The 24165-nt window shown below is 36.0% G+C and overlaps 1 protein-coding gene across 2 annotated transcripts in view; it reads left to right on the top strand.

The window, feature by feature from the left end:
• The window catches only part of LOC114024535 (bifunctional heparan sulfate N-deacetylase/N-sulfotransferase 4), a 342555-nt gene that overhangs the window by 254167 nt on the left and 64223 nt on the right, over positions 1–24165 (top strand). For both annotated transcript variants that reach the window (XM_027837569.1, XM_027837570.1), the window contains one exon: positions 20894–21076. In XM_027837569.1, the coding sequence (XP_027693370.1) occupies positions 20894–21076 (183 nt within the window). The remainder of the gene's footprint in view (positions 1–20893; positions 21077–24165) is intronic.

Genomic DNA, 24165 nt, shown 5'->3' with positions numbered 1-24165 from the left:
TTTTGATGTCCAGAAAGTCAGGAACATGAAAAAAGAAGAAAGGTAAACCTGATCCCTTTTATCAAGGAAATAAGTAATGGGGAAAGAGGGCAGGCTTAAAATGCCAAACATTTGATCCAGAAGGTAATAGGGAGCCATTAGCGTATACTGAGAAATGGTTTTAAAAGCCAAACAGAAGATTTTATATTTGATTTGGAGGTAATAGGGAGTCACTACTGTTTATTGGGAGACAGATAAGAGGTGTAGTGGATAGAGTGCTAGGCCTGGAGTCAGGAAGACCTGAGTTCAACCTCAGACATTTATTAGCTGTATGACCTGGGCAAGTCACTTAAATTCTGTTTGCCTTAATCCACTGGAGAAGAAACTAGCAAACCACTCCAGTATCTACGCCAAGAAAACACCATGGACACATTGGCATGCTAAGGTCCACAGGGTCATAAAGATTCAGACATGACTGAACAATAAGAGGGGTCATTCCATGCTAAAGCTCAGCTGCTTAGTTTAGCTCTTAGCAGCAAAACTGGAGATGAATACACCTTCCTAGAGTGACTAGTGGGCTAGGCTTTAGGTCTTAAGTAGAATGGAGATTTGCAATAGCTTCTGTGAGGAATACAGACCAAGAAATCTTTCTAAATTCAGTTCACCTGGTCCTGGCCCTGAGAATTCTTTTTTTTTTTTTTTTTTTAATTTTGGGGTCAGTTACATGCTACAGTAAATAGAGCACAAGGCCTGGAGTCAGGAAAGCCTTAGACACTTATTACCTGTGCAACCCTGGGCAAGTCACTTAACTCTGTTTGCCTCGGTTTCCTTATCTATAAAACGAGCTGGAGAAGGAAATGGCAAACCACTCTAGTAGCTTTTTCAAGAATTCCCCAAATAGTCAAACACAACTGAAACAACTCAACAACAATTTATTGAGTAGGGTAAGGCAATGTCACAACTGTGCTTTGAGAAAAATCACTTTGGTAGCTAAATAGGGGATGGATTGAAATGAATAAAGCCTTGAGGCAAAGAAATCAATCCAAAGGTTATGCTAGGAGTCCAGGCTCATGAGATAGTAAGGGTCTGTGTGGTGCCGGTGTCAGAAAAGAGAAGGGCACCTATATGTGAGATGTTATAAAGGTAAAAAGAATCTTGGCAATAGATTGGATATGTAGAGTTAATGAGAGAGGATAATAATAATAGTAACAACAACAACAACAGCTAATCCTTATTTAGTACTTACAATGTCCCAGGCTTTGTGTTAAGCACTTTACAATTATTATCTCACTTGATCCTTATGATAACCCTGGGTGGTAAGTTGTGTTATCCACATTTTACAACTAAGGAAATTGGGGCAAACAGAGGTTAAGTGAATTGATCAAAGTCACACAACTGGTAAGAATCTGAGGCCAGATTTAAACTCCTGACTTGAGACCCAGCATTCTATCCACCGTGCCACTGAGTTGCCTGAAATGTTTTGTTTTCTATCGTCTTCATTTCTGAATAAATCCTTCTCTATTCCACTATTCAGTGATCCATCTTCTGCAACAAAGATTTCAAAAAGAAGGGGAAAAAAGTTCACCATGACAAATCTATACATCTCTTCATTCTGACACTACATACATCACTCCAGACCCATAATTCCCCACCTCGGCAAAGAGAAGAGTGAGGTGAATGCTTGTATTTTCAGTAAGTGATATACAGGTGCATAGGATCATAGATTAAGCTGGAAGGGTCTTTAGAAGCCATCTATTTAACTCCCGTCATTTTAAAGCTGAGGTCTAGGGAGTTGAAGCCTACTCACCAAGGTCATACAGGTTATAAGTGACAAAGGTAAATTTGAACTTAGGACCTCTGAGTTCCAAAACCAGTGCAATTTTCTGTACCACACTGCATAGAAACAGTACATTCAAAGTTGATGACAAAATTTGAGAGCTATATGAAAGAATAAATTACAATATAATTGGCTCTGGTAGATAGAGGGGCTTTTTACCTGTGCAAGCTGAGTACATAGACTCAAACATTTACTGAGTTATTAAAAGCCTGAGACTAAGGAGGTGTTGCAAGATGTACCTATAATGCACTGGAATTAGATGCTTTGATGCACACCAGTTATATCAAATGATTTTAAATCAAAAAGTATGTCAGCACTGAAAGTGGTGATTTTAAGCCTTGTCCTATATAGAATTTCTTTTACAGTTTCTAACCTATGCTCAGAACAAAATAAAAAAGACTAAATTACCTTTTATGGGATGAAGTGAGAGCAAAGCTGAAGCCCTGCAGATGGGCTATCGGGACCACTTTCCCCTACATTCCATCTATCTTCACCTCTTATGAGGGCTAAAAGCCTAATAAATAATTTAACAAACTAATGGACATATTTTTAAACACAATTGGTCCATTCTGAAAAGTGGCCCACTGGCAGAGCCAGGGGAGTAGAAATGGAGGCTGACTGCTCTTAAGCACTATTTATCTTGAAAGGTACCATGCTGTGGTTAGAATATGAGGTGAACAACCTCAGAAGATGCTGCACACCTTCCTGCTCTGTGGGCCCGTTGTCTCCTTGTGAGAGTGATCTAGTTGTAAATGCAGAGATCTTGTCTATTAATATTTGTTATATATCACAAGCAATAATATTTACAGAAGTAATTGAAATTTTAAAAGTGTATTTTTTTAAGCACTGGATTACTAAGGTTACATTGCCATCAATTGCACCACCATTATGTGGGCCTATAGGATATGGTCAAGGAAAATTTTCTGAGACAACAAAGATTTCTGGGAAGAATTACTTTGTGCATCACCTCACCTTGTGTTCCTATTTCACCTTTCTCTGAACCCCTTTCCACCAAGACCCCATCTGTGCTGCAAAGTAGAGACTACCAACCAGGGACTTTCTTATTTCCTTCCTTTCCTTCATCATCCAGACCCTATAAGTATAGATGCTTATGTCACTTGGAAGTTGTCAACTCTAATATTCCCAATGAGATGAAGGAGATGAAGGCCTTGCCATATCTTCCCTGACACCAAATTTTAATATCCTCCTGGTCTTACTATCTGGCTTGCCTCTACACTCTCTAGATATCAGGGAAAATGCCATCTGACCTACCTATGTACCCTATGGATTTCTGCACCTTATCTGGCTAGCCCCAACATCCTTAGGATTCCCATGTCTTTCCATCCATCCTGCAATGGAGCTCTTTTATTTGTCATCTCCCCCAATTTGAGTCTTGGCTCATTAAAAGAAGGTCTGCCAGTAAAGTAGCATTTAGTAAACATTTATTATGTATTAACCACTGTGTTTGGGGTCCAGGGATACAAAGAGAGGCAAAAAATGGTTCTTGCTGTCAAGACTCCCATTTTCTAATGAGGGAACAACATGCAAACATCTATGTACAAATAAGATATATACAGATTATATTGGGTATAATCTCAGAGGGAAAGAACTAAGATTAAGGACAGGGAAAGTCTTTTTGCAGAAAGACTTTAGCTGAGACTTGAAGCAAACCAGGGAAACCAAGGGAGACAGACAAGGATAATGAGAATTCCAGATGGGGGGATAGTCAGTGAAAATGCCCAGAGGCAAGACATGGAGTGTCATTTGAGGAAGAGCAAAGAGACAAGTGTCACTGGGTTGCAGAATCCATGGAGAGCAGTAAAATATAGGTCTGGAAAGGTAGGAAAGGACAAGATTGTGAAGGGATTTAAAAGACAAATAGAAAATTTTATATATTATCCTGGACATAATAGAGAGCCAATGGAGTGGTTTGAATATGGGGCTGACGTGGTCATATATGTTTGTGGTAAGACTCATACTTAAGGATTATCAATTTGAAAGCTGAGTGGAGTGTTGACTGGAGTGGAAAGAGACTTGTGGCAGGCAGACCAATAAGAAGACTATTGCAGTAGTGAAATGATGAAGGTCTGCACCAGGCTAGTGGCAATGTCTGTGGAGAGATAGAGGTATATGCAAGAAATTTTGTGAAGGTAGAAATGACAGGACTTGGAAACATATTGGATATATGAGAATGAGGAATTTAGGGATGATGCCTAGGTGATGAGCTTTGGTAACTGGGAGATTAGTACTGCTCTTGAAAGTATTAAGGAAGGTAAGGAGAAGGGAGGATTTGAGGGGAAAGATGAATTCAGTTTTACATACGTTACATTTAAGATGTCTCTGGGACACCAAGTTCAAGATGTCCCAATTGATGCTGCAAGGCTGGAGGCCAGAAGAAAGTTTAGTTCTGGATAAGAAGGTTTGAGAATCATCAGCATAGAGAGGATCATTGAATGTATAGGTGCTGATGAGAACACCAAGGGGAATTATATAGGAGAAGAAAGGAGATCCCAGGACAGAAGACTGTGGAACATTTTTGATTAGAGGAATGAAGAAGCAGCAAAGGAAACTGAGGAGTGGTCAGCTAGCTAGGAGGAGAACCAGAAGAAAGTAGGACCATGAGAGAAAAGAGAGTATGAAAGAGAAGACAGTGATTGACATTGTCAGAAATTGAAGAAAGGTCAAGAATAATGAATCTTGAGGAAAAGGCCATTAGATTTATTAATTGAGATCACTTTGGACAAAATGGTTTCATTGAATGATAAAATTGGAAGCCAGACTGCAGATAGTTAAGAGGAGGGTGAGAAGAAAGGAAATAGGGGCATTTATTGTAGAAGGCCTTCTCAAAGAATTTAACCACAATATGGGGCAGAGATATGGGACAACACCTAGTGGGTATGGACTGATCAAACATGGTTTGTTTTATTTTTTGAAGCTGGGAGACCTTGGGCATGTTTGTAATGCAATAGGGAAGCAGCCATCAGTCAAGGAGATCAAAGATTAGTGAAAAAGAAAGAATGATAGAGATCTGCTGGAGAAGATGAGATTCGGTGGAATCACTTGTCCCTAGAGATGAGTTTGCCTTGGCAAGGAGAAGGTAACCCTTTTCATGTGAAATAGAAATAAAGGAGATAGTAGTGGAAGGCATCAGAGTGATGAGATGAACTGGAGGGGAGAAGAGATAGTGCTCAGTGAATGATCTTAGTTTTTTTGTTTGTTTTGTTTTGTTTTCAGTGAAATAACAAGGCAAGGTTCTCAGCTGAGAGGGAACTATGAGAGGTTTAAGGAGAGATGAAAACATGTGGAAAAGCTGTTGTGAGAGAGCGAATCTATTAGAGAGGAGTACAATTATTACCCTGCTACATTGAGGACTAGTTGAGATATGAAACATAAATTCATAGTGGACCCAGTCAACAGTTTCATGATTTTCTCTAACTTTGTTTACCAGCAAATGAATGAAAGTAAAAGGCAGTTGATGGTAAGAGTAAGACAAGACTGAGGTTTGTCAGTATAAGATATTCCATAGACTAAAGGGGCAAAGGACTTGAGAGAAGAAAATAGTATAAAGTTGAACAGGTTGAGCAAGAGGTCAAGATGAGAATGGGAAAGAAGTGTAACCAGATACTGTCTTGCTTTTTTTTTCTTCATTTCTTAGTACAGTACTTGGCACATAGTACATGCTTAAAGAATAGTTTTCTATTTATTTGTTCCTTTTTAGAAAGTAATTCTTTAATTCTATTATGGCTCCATGAATTCCACGTCTGATTTTTTTTATTACCTGAGTCACTTATTAACAATTTACTCTTCTGTAAAATAAGGTTAGATTAGATGATGTTTGAAGCACCCTTCTGGCTCTAGTTTAGTCTATTGTCCCAAGATTCCATGGCTGTGATTTTATCCATATGTTACTTTCTCTGATGAGGATCACCGACAGGCCTTAAACCCACTGATGAGTTAAGGGGATGTTTACCCCAAGCACTTGAAGACGTCCCCTCAGCAGAAAGGGCAGATGAGAACAATTTGTTCCAACAGCCATGAAGGTGCCTGGAGAAGGCTTTATGGAGCACTTAGAGTTTGGTTAGCCATCAAAGATGCCAGGGTCATCCACTGCATCCCAGGCCATCGCCAATCATCCTGACTTTTGTCTTGCCACTGAACTTTGATGACTTTGGAAGAAAGAGTTAGGATGATGCCTTTGCATAGCTCTGCCTCACTTCAATCGAAATCATGTGCAAATCATGGCATCGCCACATGATGTCATTGTGCCTATTTGAAAACAAAGGACAAATAATAGCAGACTGCATTCCATCCAGACCTCATCCTGTGGAGCCATTGTCTGTTTCCTCCTATATATCCTCCACGTGGGGCCAACCCAACATGACAGAGACCTTCCTCTAGATCTCTTGCTATTGCGTCAACAAGGGAGAGCACAAGCCATCCATTACTTTTTACTCTTACAAAAACCTGGTTTACACATATATTCTTTTTAATTAATGCCTTTTTTTTTACATCTCATTGATTTTTTAAATATAACCCATTTCTTTCCCTCTCTTTATGCGATGAGCCATCTCTGGTGATGAAGATTTTAAAAGAAAAGGTTGTGGGGTGGGCAGCAGTTCAGCAAAACCACCTAATATGTTGATCCCATCTGACAATGTTTGCCGTATTCCATAGCCAGTCTCCATCCTCTTCAATGAAGGAAGGAGGTGCATTTTCTCACCTCCTCTCTGGCTTCAAGATTAATCCTTCTAATCCACAGTGTTTATTCATTGCATTGTTTTTTCCATTTGCATTGCTCTAGTTATCGTACATGCTGTTTCCTAGCTCTGATTATTCGACTCTATTATTTTTTGTCTTCCTTTGTTTCTCATATTCTTTGTTCCTTGTTTTATTTTTGTTTTTGTTTTGAGACCAGAATGTGATTTCATTAACATTACAGAAGTTCCAATGAGAAAACCCCCTCTACCAATGCAGGTTGCCACCTTTCTTCAAATTATAATCTTAGAGATTTGTTTGGGAACACTGAGAAGCAGTGATTTGCCAAGGATCACATAACTAGTAAACATAAGATATTTGTGTCCATTCACATAAGTTGTTGAGGCAGGAGCCAGGTAGACCTTGAGCCCACTTTTCCTGATTCTCAGCCCAGCTTTATTCATCATGACATACTCCACTTCCTTTGTTTCTTATAGAATCATGATATTCTATCATATTTGTGTACCACCATTTGGTCCTTCTGCGGTTGATAGACATCTGTTTTGTTTCTAGTTCTATGCTATTACAAAAGGGCTAAATGAATATGTTGGTATATATTAAACCTTTCCTTCTGCCTTTGACCTCCTTGGTGTGTGTCAATGAGATGTCTGTCTGGGTCAAAGAGTAAGGGAGTTTTATATACTTTAGTTACATATTTCCAAGCTGTTTTCCAGAGTGATTGGATGAATTCACAGTGCTACCAACAGTATATTAATTTACCTTTTATTGCACGACTCCTATGACATTGACTGATGTCCATTGCTCTCTTTACCAACTTACTGGGTGTGAAGTGAAACCTCAAACACATTTTTAAATTTGTGTTTGTCTTAATATGAGAGATTTGGTTCCATCCTTCATATAGATATTAATAATTTAAAATTGTTCTTCTGAGAATTATTCTCCATATATTTTGACAACTTATAAATTAAAGAATAGTTCTTGGTTTTATATTTGTGTTAAATTCCCATATAACTTTGGTATCAGACACTTAGTTGTATGCGATGCAGCTACAGGACACAGTAGATGGCCTAGAGCAAGGAAGGCTCCAGCACTTGCATCTTCAGCCAGAGACACTTGCTAGCTGTGAGACCATGAGTAAATCACTTAACTTCAGTCTGCCTCAGTTTCTGAACTATAAAATGGGGATAATAATAGCATTTACCTCCCAGAGTTGTTGTGAGGATCAAATGAGAAAATACATGCAAAACACTTAGCAGAGTGCCTGGCAAATATCAGGTGCTTAATAAATTCTTGTTTCCTTCCTTCCTGATGCAATTTCCCCCTCAATATACATTTTCTTTCCTTGTGCTAGATGCATTGATGTCATTTGTGCAAAAGCTTTTAAAAAATTATTTAATCAATATTACTTATTTTATCATTTTGTGGTCTCTTCTTTCCTTAATTTGGTTAGGAATTCTTTCCCTAGTAATAGTTGTGCAAGATATTTCCATTTCTTATTATCTTTTTAAATAACATTTTTATTAAAGTTGAATTTGCATAATATTGTGAAATATGAAATTGGATAAACTTTTTTGTCATAATGCTGTCTAGTTTTCGGAGCAATTCTTGCAAAAAGGAAATTCTTTAACTGACAGTTTGTTTTTTTGTTGAATCAAATGCTAGATTATTGAGTTTGATTGTTCTTAATTCTGACTAATTTAATTCATTCCACTTATCTAACTTTTTCTTTCTTTGGTAGCACCAAATGGTTTTATAATAGAGGCTGTGATATGAAAGCCATGCCCCCTTTCCTCCTACTTTTTTCATGAACAGTGTGTTTTTTTTTTTCAAATATAAATCTGTGTAATGACAACCTGTTATGCCACTTCTCCTGGACAATTCTGTATCCATTTTCTTGATCTTCATATCATTTTTTAGTTTCCTCCTAAAAGACCCAAGTAAAAAATTACATATAAGCATAAGCAGAGGGAAAAGAAGGGAAAGATGAGGCTAAGACTCAAGTAGATTTACTGTGACAATCTAGAGGTACCAAGCAGAAATGTGCTTGGAGTGTCAGACCCATAGTTACACCCGGATACAGCATCTGGAGCAGATATCACTTGGTCCAGAACTCATCTGTACCATCTCACATAGGACTTTCCTCAGACTTACCATTTGACTTCTCCCTGATACAAGACATTTTTTTCTTAAATTTTTATATTTTTTCAATTACACATAAAAACAATTTTAACATTCTTTTTTAAATTTTAGTTCCAAATTCTCTCCCTCCCTCCCTTGCTTCCTCCCTCCTTCAGAAGGCAATCAATTTTATATAGATTATATATGCATGTGCAATCATGCAAAACATATATCTATATTAGGTGTGTTTAAAAAAAAGAACACAGACAAAAACAAGAAAAATAAGGAAAGTAAGTGAAAATTGCTTTGATTTATTTTCAGACTTAATTGGTATTTCTGGAGGTGGATAACACTTTTCATCATAAATCCTTTGGAATTATCTTAGATCATTTTATTGCTGAAAATAGCTAAGTCTTATACAGTTAATCATTGTCCAATATTATTGTTACTGTGTACAATGCTCTGCTGGTGCTGCTCACTGCACTTTACATCAGTTCATATAAGTCTTCCTAGGTTCTTTTTTTTCCTTGAATTCATCCTGCTCATCATTTCTTATGATACAATGATAGTCTTCCATCATAATCATATAGCACAACTTGTTTGGCCATTCTACAATTTATGGCCATCACTTCAATTTCCAATCCTTTGCCACCACAAAAAGATCTACTATAAATATTTTTGTACATATAGGTATTTTTCCTATTTTTTCTGAACTCTTTGGAATACAGACCTAGTAGTGGTATTACTGGGTCAAAGAGTATGCATGGTTTAAAAGCCCTTTGTCATACTTCCAAATTGCTCTCAGAATGGCTAGATCAGTCTGCAACTCTACCAATAGTGCATTAGTATCCTGATTTTTCCACATCCCTTCCAACATTTTTGGGGTCATTTTCCTTTTCTGTCATATTAGCCAATCTGACCAGTGTGAGGAGGTACCTCAGAGCTGTTTTATTTTGCATTTCTCTAATCAATTGTGATTTAAAGCATTTTTATATGACTATAGATAGTTTTGATTTCTTCATCTGAAAACTGCCTATGCATATCTTTTGATATATATATCAATTGAGGAATGATTTGTATTCTTACAAATTCAACTCTGTTTTCTATATATTTAAGAAATGAGGCCTTTGTCAGAGAAACTTGATGTAATTTTTTTCCCAGTTTTCTGCTTTCCATTTAATTTTGGAAACATTGGTTTTATTTGCACAAAACCTTTTTTTTTTGAAATTTGATGTAATCAAATCCATTTTATATCTCATAATGCTCTCCATTTCTTGTTCGGTCATAATTTCTTCCTTTATCTTCAGGTCTGACAGGTAAAGTATTTCATCCTCCCCTAATTTGCTTATGATATTACCTTTTATGTCCAATTCATGTACCCATTTTGACCTTATCTTTGTATGTGGTGTGAGATGTTGGTCTGCATATAGTTTCTGCCAAACTACTTTCCAGTTTTCCCAGCAATTATTGTCACATAATTAATTATTTTCCCCAAAACTAGGATCTTTGCATTTATCAAACACTAAATTAATATAGTTGTTTACTACTGTGTATTCTGTACCTAATCTATTACACTCATCCCCCTTACTTCTTAGCCAGTACCAGATTGTTTTGATGATTACTGGTTTATAACACAGTTTGAGATCTTGTACTACTAGGCCACTTTCCTTCACACTTTTTTCACTGATCCTTTTGATATTCTTGACATTTTGTTCTTCTAGATGGATCTTATTATTTTTTCTAGCTCTATAAAAGAAATTTTTGGTAATTTGATTGGTATGGCACTGAATAAGTAAATTAATTTAGATAGAATTGTCATTTTTATTATATTGGCTCAGCCTATCCATGAACAATTAATATTTCTCCATTTGTTTTGATTTGATTTGATTTGTGTGAAGTATTTTGTAATTATGTTCATATAGTTCTTGGGTTTGTCCTGGAAGTTAGACCCCTAAATATTTTACATCATCTACAGTTATTTTAAGTGGAAATTCTCTTTCTATCTCTTCCTGCTGGACAATATAGGACATTTTATCTTTTACTGCAAGACCTTCCTGACTGAGAACAAAAATGAATTTACATTCTGTGTATCTGTGCCATGAACTCCCTTGACATTTGAACTGATTTTGTTGTCATTGTGGCTTAATATTGTGTATGATTAAAAAATTATCATCTCTATTTTTTTGTTGAGACTAAAATATGAGATTTTGTTTGAGGGATAAGCTTATCATATTTAAAAGCACTGAGCAATTTCCCAGTCAGTCAAACATTCTCTTTTTGCTGTTCAATTCTACATCCAATTTATTATCTATACTTACTATGTATTCAAGATATATTCCAGTGGACCACTTTTCTGGGTCCTCCATTCAACTTCATACGATAGTCTAGACAATAGATGTTCTTCAGCTACTTGGGAGTGATTATAGATCTCATTTAAAAGGCTCTGCAATGATCTACTGAATTTGATAACAATCATAAGACTATCATTTGCAAATAGGAACATCTGAAATACTTCATCATCTCCAGGGAATACCTCTTCCATTTGAATTACACTTTATGTATTCTCTGTGATTGTCACAAGCACCTTTGGTGAACATGAAGTTTCTCATTTCATTCCTTGCATGATATGAATAGCCAGAGTCATCAGAAAGTTATTTGTATTGTTTCATCTGTTAAAAACTCTTGCCTAATTTTAACATATGCCTGGAACATACCATATTGAAAAAAAGACTTTACTCTATGGTATCTTTTTTATATATATTTTTATGGTCAAAAAACAACACACAATGTATTCTTTATATTTTTCATTCAATTGAATATAATGATTTAATCTACTATAGTCTATTATCTGTGGAATCTTGAACATCTCACTCTTATAATTCATTAAAGATGTTCTCAGAGAATGCTCTCCATGATGATTTTATTTTCATAAGGATTATGAAGATCTGGGAATTCAAGTCTATGGGTTGATAATTTTTGTCACTTTTTTGTTGATAATTATTTTTCCCAATTATTTGCTCCATCCTCTCCCCTTTACGATATTTTGAGAACTAAATTGCTCAGTGCCTCAAAACAATGTTGATTCCAACAGAGACCTCTTCCATATACACTTGGTCTAATCCAGATGCTCTTACCATTATTGTTTTCTTTAGCACTTTTCTACTTCTTTATAATACAGGATGACTGTTATAATCAAGTCTAAATGTCATGGCTTGACTTTCCTTAGCAAATTAGTATGATATTCTTGGCAAATTCTAATTTGAAAGGGCCATTGTTCTTTCTACTAAGCCATTGTCCAACTGTTCAAAAGTGACTGCTTTAGAAATTACTCTCATATCAGTAACCAGTCATTTTCTGTCTGCTAAGATATAATGAGATGGTTTTTGTCAGATTATTTGGTGTGTGCCATATCTAGCGCCTACTGATTCTTTCTGAAGAAAGAAATTATATAAAGTTAAGTGGTGTGGAGGATAGCGTGATGGGTCTGGAGTCAGGAAGACATGAGGTCAAATCTGAATTCTTACACATGCTAGCTGCGTGACACTGGGCAAGTCAACTAACCTCTATTTATCTCAGTTTCCTCGACTGTGAAATGGGGATAATAATAATAATAATAACAATAATAATGATAGATCCTCAGAGTTGTTGTGAGGATCTAAATGATAATTGTTGAGTGCTTAAAACACTACCTAGAATGTAATAAGAGCTATATAAATTTTAGCTGTTGTTATTGTTGTTGTTAAGATGTGAAATCTATTTCTGCAGAGGATATCAGCATCTTTCCAGTCTCTCAGGTCTGGAATTTCATTAGAGGTTATTGATTTCAATTCCCCTGTTTAATGTTCAGGAGAAACTGAGCCACAGACAGGTTAAGTAACTTGTCCAAGGTCATGCAGCTAGTTAGTATATGAGGCAGGACATGAGCTCAGGTTTTCTTGATTTCATGTTCACCACTCTCCCCTCTGCCACTTATTACCCCTTCTCACTACTCACATAGCCATCATCTTAGTAAAGGCTGTCATCACTTTTCTCTTCCACTGCTTCAATGGCCTCCTAATTGGTGTTTTCGTATCAGGTCTCTCTCTCTTACTCTAATCCATCTTCCACAAACTGGCCAAAATGCTTTGCTTAAGCACAGACCTGACTATATCACTCATCTACTCAATAAATTCCAGTAAATCCCTATTGTCTGTATAATTAAATATAAGCTATTTTGGTTGGCTCTTAATGCCCTACATAACCTCTCTCCAATCCACTTTTCCATCCTTATTGCATATTACCTTCCTTCTAGTACTTTTCAGTATAGTCCAACAGGTTTTCTTGCTGTTCCTCATAGTTGGCAGACCACTCACATCTCTTTGTACAGTGTCTTTGTAGTGACCATCCCTCATGCTCACCTCCTCACCTCTACTTCATGTAAATCTTGAATTTCTTCAAGACTCAACACAGACATTCTTCGTAACTCCCCATTACTGCCCCCACCTAATAGTGCCTTCCACTCCTTGAACTATCTTGTATTTGTTCTGTATGCACTTATATATGAATATTGTGTCTCTTGAAAGAATGTAATTTCCTTCAGAGCTGAAACAGTTTTATAGTTTCCCTTTAATCCCTAACACTTACAACAGTGCCTGGCTAATAGTAGTTGCTGAATAAATGCTTATTGATTTTTCCCATTTTTATCTGTTTATTTTGCTACTTTGAGTTTTATCCTTAAAAGCATCAAATAATGTGATTTAATTAAGTCATTTGCCAAGCTTTCTATGAACTTTTTACTTCTTTCACTTCTTGCTCTTTTCTCATAATATGACTCATAATCTTCCAAAATCCTCCTCTATGAAATTTACAAATGAGTTTATATTTGAAAACAATCAATGTTCTTATCAGCTGCCAAGTTTATCTGCTTGTCAAATAGATTAATTGTGTACTCACTAGGATAGTTTCTAGCTTTTTTTTAAAATCTCTTTGTTGTGTTCATTGATGTGTGTTTTTAAACTTTCTTAAGAAGTGAGGATAAACCTATATTGATGTTTGTTCTTTTATCCATTTCCCATTTTCTTCATTAATACCCTTTTTAAATGGTCAGCTTAGACCTTTTCCATCTTCTAATGTTTATTATTTCTTCTAATTTGGCATTGATGTTGATCTTTCTTCTAATAAGTAAATTTTCTTACTCTGTAAAGACACTAAATTGGAAATGACTATGATGTAAGTGATTGATTATTTCTTGACCAATGAGATGTGGTAAGTTTCAGTTTTTGTAATTTTTTTCATGTTTCCTGTGTCTAATACTTCCCAATTCTTCATGAAAAATATTCTTAGAATATGTATGTGTGAAATTTCCATATAATTTAAAGAACTCTTTGTTTTCTTAATTCCAAGTCATATTTTTCAGCTTCTTCACCCTCACTTTTTATACCCACCTGTGCCTTTCATTCACCAAAAATTAAAGCATATGTTGATTAATTAGGGGAGGGGGTATTATAGTCTTCATCATAGAATTCCAATAACTTTTTACCCTCTACAATATGTCAGCTCATTCATTAGTCACAATTATTTTCGTGGAGTTTTTTTTTTTAACTAATGCTCATCATGAGCATGGTAAAATGAGATAGCTAAATGTTCCATGAAGCAATATTTCTTGTTGCATTTGATTAAAAAAAAAAAACACCAGCCATTTCAATTGCTTCTCTAGTGAGACTATGTGAGCCATACTTCTATGGAACTGTAACTTCTGTTGTCTTTTGGTTTCACAGATAATGAGAATGTTATTGTTGGCATTATTCATTTCCTCCACTAGCATGTCCGTACATTGGTAATCAAATAAAGATCTCACATTTGGCATGTGAACAGATTTTTTTTTTTAATTTTTTAATAAGTAGTCTAAAAATGTGTGATTCTTAGCACAATTTTGCTCCTTTTCTGCCACTCAACCAAAGTCACTGTAGATGTTGAAGAGAGTTGAACCAGACCAAGGACCATTTTTTATGTTGCTTTGTTTAATGGATTACCGTACCAAGTAATACCCATATTGACTAAATCAGAAATCCCTAAAGTATTGAAAAAAATAGCTCTTATATGTGGGTGTAACAGAGAAACAACAACAAGAGCAATGATGATGATGACTGTGATGATGATGATGATGATTTTACTGGAATTATTTCCCAAACTAAGAATCATGGGATTTAAAAGTGACAAAGGACCTCAAAGTTTTTTTTAGACTCGTCTCTCCTTAATCAATCAATCTCGACTTCACCATCAGTGACAAGTGTTTGTACAACATCTGCTTAAAGACCTCTAGTGACAGAGAAGTCACCAGCACCTGAGGCAACCTATTCCATGAGTATGCAGAACTATATTTTCCTGATGATTTCACAAAACATTTTATCTCTAATAATATTATATATATATATATATACACACACACACAATAATTGTTGTCTTTAACTATATATATATATATATAGTTACTAGAGTTATAGGAGGTAAATTAATCATGTGATAAGAATAAGGCAAAGCTGATGGATAGTCCAAATGCTACCTAAGAGTCCACAAAGCATGAAAGAAAGAAGAAGTAAACCTAAAAGAAGAACTTTAGCAAGTTGGGTAGCTTATCAATCATTTGTGGGAAAACACTGACAAGAATCAGAGTGATTAAGATGGTGTAGACAGGTTAAAATCTGTACCATCCTGATCCTGTTCTTGCCATCCACTCATACTACTACATCTCCTGGGCTTTCACAGTATGGTCTATCAGAGACCATACCTAGGGTGACGTAATCCACTTAGTTTGGGGTCAATAGCCCTGGGGCCAAATGATTTTGATTGGTAAGTCAGATGGTGCATGCTCACATGACCCTCAGTATCTAGGCAGTCCCAGACCCCAAACTATATTTCACATTTTGTCCAGTCATCCACTCTGCCCTGCCAAAACATACATGCACTACATACACCCAACCCCTTTTCCAATCCCGTTACTGGAGTAACCATAGTCAAATCAATATGGTCATGATTATGAAAAGAGTATGCAATTGTCTTCCTATTCCTAGTTTACCATCTCTGTGACTTGTGCCTTGACCACTACCTCCCTACATGTGCTTTCTTCTCCTTGAAAAATACATTCCTTGAAGGCAGAGACTGAATATCTTTTGTGTTTATATCCCCATGATGCTTGGCAAAAAGTAAGCACTTAATACTTATCTTCCTTCCTTCATTCACCACTCCCTTACTTCCTCCCTTCCTTTCATCCTTCCCTTCTTCTTTTCTCCCACTCTTCTTTCTTCCTTCTGTCCTTCTACCCTTCCTTTCTTCCTTTTCTTTCTACAATATAGGAAGAACCCACATTTGTGGGCTTTCAGATTTATCTAAGTTTAAGCATGAGGAAAAGCCAGATAACTGAATTAATGAAAAGTTCAAATGCCATTGAGTATGTTTTCTGTATTTTTTGTTAATAACTGAGACTACATTTTGTTTTCATTTTTTTTAAACTGGTAGTTTAAAACAAGGTGTGTTATTGAGAGCATTAAGAGACCCAGAGTATGTTATTTGGTGGACACACACACATATATACACATACACAAAACACACACTTGGAGATTTACCAAGGAAAGGAGAAAAACTGACAGAGATATACCTGGCAATAACTAAGGGTCCCAGGTCATCCTAAGACTTGATGAAGGTGAAATAAAGCTTGTCAATGGTTTGTAGTGCCTCACCATTTTCTGGGCCATTGGGCTAGATGCCTGGATTTTTCATGTGAAAGATAAAACCTCTCTGTGGTTGAATTAGTACCTTTTTTCTAAGCTGACATATGTCAAGGACCAGTGAGTTACGTCTATAACATAGCTGCTCCTATGTAACACATTTGTACTTTTTCCATGCACGTTCTACCTTTAGGAGTATTAGAACCAGGCCATTTGTTTCCTGTCCCTAAGCATATAGTGATAAAAAACAGAAACATGCATAGCCGAACTCCCAAAGAAAGTAAAGAGGCACAACTATGTGAGAAAGTAATGAATGGTTCATTGCAGATTTGTGAAAGACAGTACAAATTAATCAACTAACTGCCTCATATTTCATATTTTACAACACCGCTTGTCTTGAACCCAAGCATGTCTGTTCACAATGTCTTATCCTCACCATGTTGTCTACATTAGTTTTAAAAAATGAATCCTTTTGTCTAGCCAGACAAACTAAAATGCTCTGTCTGCAAATTAGATGCTTTTAGCAAACCATGTGTGCACAGTTAAGCTGTGTTTGCAGATTTTTTTTTTACTTAAAATGTCATCAATTCACCAATGTACTTGCATTAATTCTTCCTGACAGACACAGGCACATGCCACCCCATTGCAGTGAAACATGACAGTGATTGCAATTATATGACCATAGTACTTTTTTTTTTCCATTTTCAGCAAAGGGAAATTCTAATGTATTAAGCATGATTCTTCTTAGAGCCATGTAACGTTTCGATATTCTGTTCTCCTTTCATATGCTGATCTCCATCTCCTTCTGTATCATGTCCCCTGTTTTCATATATATGAAAGCTTATTTCTCTAAAAAAATTCCTATATAAAAAATTGACTCAGATTTAAAAGTCTGCACCAGACTATTTTAAGAGCCGGAATACCATGATAACATCCTTCTTTCTGTACTAACTTTTCCAATACCAATGAAGCAGTTTGTTATTTGGTCAGCCTTTAGCATTCCATATGTATTATCAAAAGTTCCATCTTAAAATCACAACAGCATCATGGAAGGAATAGATTTCTAGGACATTATTATCTTCTGCAGGGTTTCAGTCATTCGGTTTGTGGCCTGATGTCTTACAATATTTTAACTCCCAGGATACTATACACAGTATAGTCTATCACAGCTCAAAACCCACTGCTTAGAATGTCTTATTTCTTAATTACAGTAGTGACATGAGTTAAACCCGTATTTGCTGAGATCAGATACATATTATTTTGGGGTAACTTCATAGGAGTTCTCATGATGACAATGACAGTTACAGTTACCAACTATTGCTACCATATAATATTCTGGAAAATATGAAATTAATCTCTGTGAATACAGTACTTCTTATTAGATCATAATCAGCTAACAGAACAGTTATAGGTTGGCTAACAATTTAAAAGATAGCATCACACAGATCCCGTATAGATCCAAGTGATTTTTCTATAGTGTTCTGTAGATTTGAATTAACAACATTTAAATCAACGAACATTTCAGGAAGGGAATTTAACTTTCTGTATAAAAACGTTGTTTAAAAATATTCTTCGCAAAAAGCAATTACCTTTTAACCTTTAGAATAAGACTCTATGATTACACCCCAGGGAGAAAATGGACTGGAAATAAGATAGGAGTGATAATACCTTCCAGGAGAAATTTTCAGTCTATCAGTGATAGTCTCTTTGGGATACCATAATTTTACATGGGCTCAAAATTTTCTATTTAAGCTTCCAGAAAGAATTTATCTTCTGCTATGTCAGTTTTTAAATGGAAACATGTATGTTGCCAAGATAACACTTTAAAGCAGGTTTTCCACTCTGCTCCCCCAACTGTTATTATTTGTCTTTTGTTTTTAGAGGAGGATGTTGGGGCCGGGGAGGGCACAGGAGAAACATGCCTGATTCAAATATTAAAAAGCAAAAATCTAAACAATTTTTTAGGGTAGTGATGTCACCCATGCAAGATGCCATTTAAAGATATTAAAGAGTGCATAGGTTGTTTCATACTCATGTGGATTGGTAGGTTGCTCTCATTACTTTTTTAAATGTATTTTATTTTTAATTTATGGAATAAAATAAGCATTTCTATAGCATAGTATAATACAAAATGATTTCACATGAAACTGCAACTCTATTATGTACAACTTGCTATTCCTTTTAAATATATAAAAAAGTTATTATGTAGTTTATTTTTTTTCCCTTTCTTCCCCTACCCTAGCATATATATGTAAAATCATTCTATACATACTTCTATTTATCAATTCTTTCTCTGAATTCAGATAGTGTCTTCCTTCATTACTTTTAATGATTCTCTTCTCACTGAATTGGCCTAAGTTGCTCAGTGTAAAGCTTACCGAAAGAATAGCCTTTCCACAAAGTTCCTGGCACATAATAGGTACGTAATTAATGCTGCTTGACTTAACTTGTTGACTTTCACTATATGCATAAACCAAAATAAATCAGCAATTTGCATAATTGTCTTGGGAAAATGAGTTCAACTTTAGTATATTTCTTGTGTTTGAATTCTGGCATTAACAATTAAGGCAAAGCTACAGGTTTGTTTCTTTTACAATCCAACAAAAGTGGATCTATATCATATGAAGTATATTTGTGGCCATAGACCCTATTGAAAGTTCAATAATTAAAGCTTCATAGCACAGTCATAGGGCAAGCACTTAAAATCACATTAGTATGGTCTTATAACTTGGTAAACTTTTTCAAAAAACATGAAATCTTTATTGTAGAGTCAATAATCTTCTTTACGTATATTAATTTCCTTCTCTATGCATTTAATCAAAGTACTATATTTTTCTATAACCTCTGGTTATTTTTCTCATATCAACCCTTTTCCCCTCAATGGGCCAAAAGCTCTATTAACACCAACATTTAGGGTGCTATAAATTGCTAGGTGGCTCAGTGGACAGAGTACTAGGCCTAGAGTCAGGAAGACTCATCTTCCTGAGTTCAAATCTGGCCTCAGACACTTACTAGCTGTGTGATCCTGGGCAAGTCACTTAATCCTGTTTGCCTCAGTTTCCTGATCTGCAAAATAAGCTAGAGAAGGAAATGGCAAGCCACTCCAGGATCTTTGCAGAGAAAATCCCAAATGAAGTTATGAAGAGTCAGACATAACTGAAACAACTTAAATAAGTAAATAAATAAATATACACATACATATATATATCATATACACACCCACCCACATATATACATATATACATACACATACACACATATATACATATTATACATACACATACATATATATGTGTGTGTATATACATATATATATATGTTAAATGAAATAACCAGGGTTTATGTATAGAAATGATTTAAGTTTAAAGACGAAACATGGAAAATAATTGAAAAGTTGCCCATGTATCATATTAATATCTTCATTACAAGTGACAATTATAATTTAGATCAATGTTTTTTATTTCACTTTTATTCTCTATAAATTTCTAATTTCAAATGTAAAGCTTTATTTTGTTTATATAAATATTTTAGCAATTAAAATATATTATTACATTTTCATACTTCGTTTACAAATTTAAACAACCCCCTGATGCAATGAGATAATCATGCTGCACATGAAATTATAGCAATTTTTTGGGGGGGGGGATATATATTGAGGAACTTCCATTCATTGAATTCCATCTTTAGTCTCTGTTTAGTTTCTTGAGTAAGGAGAAGAGCAACTAGAATGATGCTCTGAGTTTAGTATCGAGATGTGAGTGATAGAAAGAGGAAATTAAATAGATCAGAGACTATATTATTGTTTGTCTGAAATGTAAGCAATTTGAAGCAAACACTAAATTTAATTATAAAGATTGTAAAATGAGAAATATTTCTTTTTCTTCAGGAAAAAAATGAGATTATGTAGCAAATACACAGGAGACTTTACAAAAGCAAATTACACAGGAGGCCACATTCTACTCTCCCAAAGGCTAGTCCAGTTTTGAACTAGTCTTCTGGATACATAACATCAGAATTCTCCAGCTAAAAGGGACCTCTGAGACCACCTTGTCCAATTTCTTCCTTTTACAGATGAGGAAAATAAGGCCAAGAGAGCTTAAAACATTTGCCCAAGATCACCTACTCAGTTAAGTGTCAGAGGTAGAATTTCCAACCCAGTTCTCTGATTCCAGAGCCAGTGATTTTTCCACTGGGCCCTGTAGGGAAGAATCTAGAATAGTTGTCTCAGTTTAAAGAACAAGTAAAACTGGATCTTCCCTGATTTTTGAGTATTCCTCGGTGATTAAACCTCTTCAGAAGCCAACCAAACCGATGCGAAGGGTGTCACAATACCCTTGAGCAAATAGGAAAATTATCCTGATTTATAATATGTTTACTAGATCAAGCTAGTAATAGAATCCAGATTTTCTGATTCCTGGTCCTACCACTAGTCCATCTGCCTCTTTCCTAAGGAACCCTAATGTATAATCTCTCAAGAAAATTTCCTGCCACCTCTGGGGATTTTAACATCTATTTTCCAATCTTTTAAATTTTCTTTCAGATCAGCATTTTCATGACCCATTTGTCCAACTATGGGAATGACCGCCTGGGGTTATACACCTTTGTGAACTTGGCCAACTTTGTGCAGGGCTGGACAAACCTGAAACTGCAGACTCTGCCTCCAATGCAGCTGGCTCACAAGTACTTTGAGCTCTTTCCAGAGCAGAAAGACCCTCTCTGGCAGGTAACAACTAATGTTCCATCGGGAAAAGGGACACTCAAATTTGTGAAAACTACAGAAAACACCAAATCCTCCTCTTACCTAACAAAGTCAGTGTGGCTTTCATCTGTTGTAAGTAACACAAAGCAGTGAAACAGTTTGGGATTCCTGTGGGCATGCAGTATTCTGGGACAGTGACAAGAAAGAGTTACCATACTATACAAACCGTATAACAGTCCATTCAATTAAGGAGAAACGAGCATGCTTTCCAAATAAATAACCAATGGAAAGTTTACTCTGTGGCACTTTACCTTTAGTGTCTTTAGTATATGTTTTGTTTTCTTCAACTGTAAACGAATGAATTAGGAATAAATAGAGTCATCCAAAAAGGAGAGATTTGTCAGCTTTAACATTGTCCAAAAAGCATGAGAGACTTTGTAAATAGTATTCTTCCTTATGGAGACTGCTTGACTAGGCCATATCTGTTGTCAACTTCACTGTTTATCTGGGAGAAAGCTCACTTCCTTTGATGTTCATTGTTCTTGATTCATTGGATTATTATTGACCCATACAATCAATAAACTGCTTGCAAAGAGCAGATTGTGGTGTCCCCCACTAAGCAGTCGGCGCAGAAGTAGTAACCTCATTAGTGTGCAATCACTATGACCGGCCATTTTAGATTTCTCCCTCTCATACTGGCAGTCATTCAGTCAGTCAGTAAGCATTTATTAAACCCCTACTACATGTCAAGCATTGTGAAACCACTAAGGATACAAAGAAAGACAAAAAGAGCTTGCTTTTGAGAGCGGTCTAATGGAGGAAACAACGATATACAAAACAACAAAATACAGACACACAAACATACACTCATGCACATGTGTGATAAATTGGAGAAAGTAAAAAGAGGTAAGGCACTAGCATTAAGGGGAATCAGTGAAGCCTTCCCTTAAATGGAATTTTTGCTGGGAGTTGATGGAAGCCAGGAGGCAGAATGAGGAGGGACAATTTTCCAGACGTGGAGAACAGCCAGTGAAAACATCCTCACTCTGGAGATGGAGTATCTCTTGGGAATATACAACACACACTAAGGCCAAGATCAAGCATAAATGTGTTCATGCACTTTGTAAAATTATAAAATGCTACATAAAACAAAATGTCATCATTACCATTGTCATTATTCACAGCAACATAGATTTGCAGCTTTAAAGGAACCATAGAGGCTATTTTTTCCATATTCCTCATTGTAAAAATGAGGAAACTAAGGCCCATAGAGGTTAAATAACTAATAAATAAATTAACAAACATTTATTAAATGTTTACTATGAGTCAGACATTCAACTGAACACTTAGAATCTTCCCCTTACCTCCTGCTCCCCCCCAAAAAATGTCCTTGCCCTCAAGAACCTTACATTGTAATGGGAGAGACAACATATACTTAGTTCAGTACATAATAGATAAATACAGAGGAGATGGAAGAGAGCCTTAGATGGCAAAGCACTAGCATCTGGGGGAATGAGAAAAGCCCACTGTAAGAGATGGCCTGACAGCTGAGTCTTAAAGGTAATAAGAGATTTTACAAGACTGAGGTTATGAGGGAGAGAATGCTAGGTGAAGCTAGTTCAGCAGGGAGAGTAAAGTCTAAAAAAATTAGGAAGTGAGGAAGGGCCCAGGTTGTGAAGAGTTTTAAATTACAAACAGAGGATTTTATACTGGATCCCAGAGATCAGACAGAGCCAATGGAATTTACTGAGTGGCACAGACATAGAAAATATAGAGGAAAAAGAAAAAAAGGCCCAGGACAGAGTATTGAGATTGCCTCTCCTTAGTGGGAATGGTATAGGTGAAGATATAGCCGAGTCGCATAGATTAAGTAGCAAAGAAGGGTATAAACTCACGCCTTCTCCATGCCAAACTGCTGTATTACCATTATTGTGATTATCATTAGTGCAATCCACTTGCCATTTCACCCGTAATATGCTACATCCCATCAGTTATACCAGCCAGGAATCCCTTCATTTGTTTATTGAGTCATAAATGCAAAGCATTGTGTTAAGGGCTTAGGGAAATACATTGATATATAAAAGATGTTTTCTGCTTTCACAGAGGTTATCAGATTGTAGGGAAATTGCCTTTTTACTCATGTTTTTTTAGTCCATTTCAGCACATACAGAAAAATCAAGTTCAAAATAGACTTCTATCAATACCCCAGTTGTTAGTATATGCCAGGGGTGGGGAACCTGCAGCCTTGAGGCCACACGTGGCCTCACGTTCCCTACCCCTGGTATATGGCATTTGTGTGACACATATTTGATTAATTAATTAAAGATCATTAATACCATGCCTAGTGCTAGTCTTTAAATACATTTGGTGATTAATAAGCTTATGCTGAAACAGTTATAGGATGGACGGAAAGTACCAAACATGGGACGTAAGTTCTATCACTATTGTCATTTTACATTTCAGGTAGGTGAGGTAGACAGAGGTTAAGTGACTTGTCCAAAGTCACACAGTTAGTAAATGTCTGAGATTGCATTTGAAAAGAGGTCTTCCTAACTCTAGGCCCAGTGCTCTATCTGTTGTACTACCTAACTGCCTCATAGATTATAGATTAAAAGATTTTTAGTGATCATCCAGTCCTATAGTTTCTAGATGAACAAATCAAGGAATGGAGAAGCTAAATAACTTGCCCAAACTGACTAGTAATAGATCAGGGACAAATATTTGTTGTTAGGTGAATTATTCTTTATTTTTGCAGTTCTTTATCTCTCAAGCATTCAGGATATACTCTGTTACTTTGCATTTGTTGGAATGTTGCTTTGTAATACAGCTAAGTCCCAAATAATGCAAATAAAAAATCCCCTGAAGGGGTTGCATATATTTAGATTAAAATTATTTGAAGTTATAATTATGTAAAATAAGGTAACTGGTTCCAGCCCAATGGAAATATGCAGTGTGAATTTGAATAATGCATCTAATTCATGGGCCCCATTACTTGTACAAATTGGGACCTTGCTTAAATAACAATCGTAACTTGCATTTATATTGTGCTTTAAGGCTTCCAAAAGATACACACACACACACACACACACACACACACACACACACACACACAC

Source organism: Vombatus ursinus, unplaced genomic scaffold (genome assembly GCF_900497805.2).
Source record: "Vombatus ursinus unplaced genomic scaffold, bare-nosed wombat genome assembly UNPS02014821.1, whole genome shotgun sequence".
Taxonomy (NCBI): domain Eukaryota; kingdom Metazoa; phylum Chordata; class Mammalia; order Diprotodontia; family Vombatidae; genus Vombatus; species Vombatus ursinus.
Note: the sequence above shows the minus strand (reverse complement) of the source record. Positions and strands in the feature narration are given on the sequence as shown.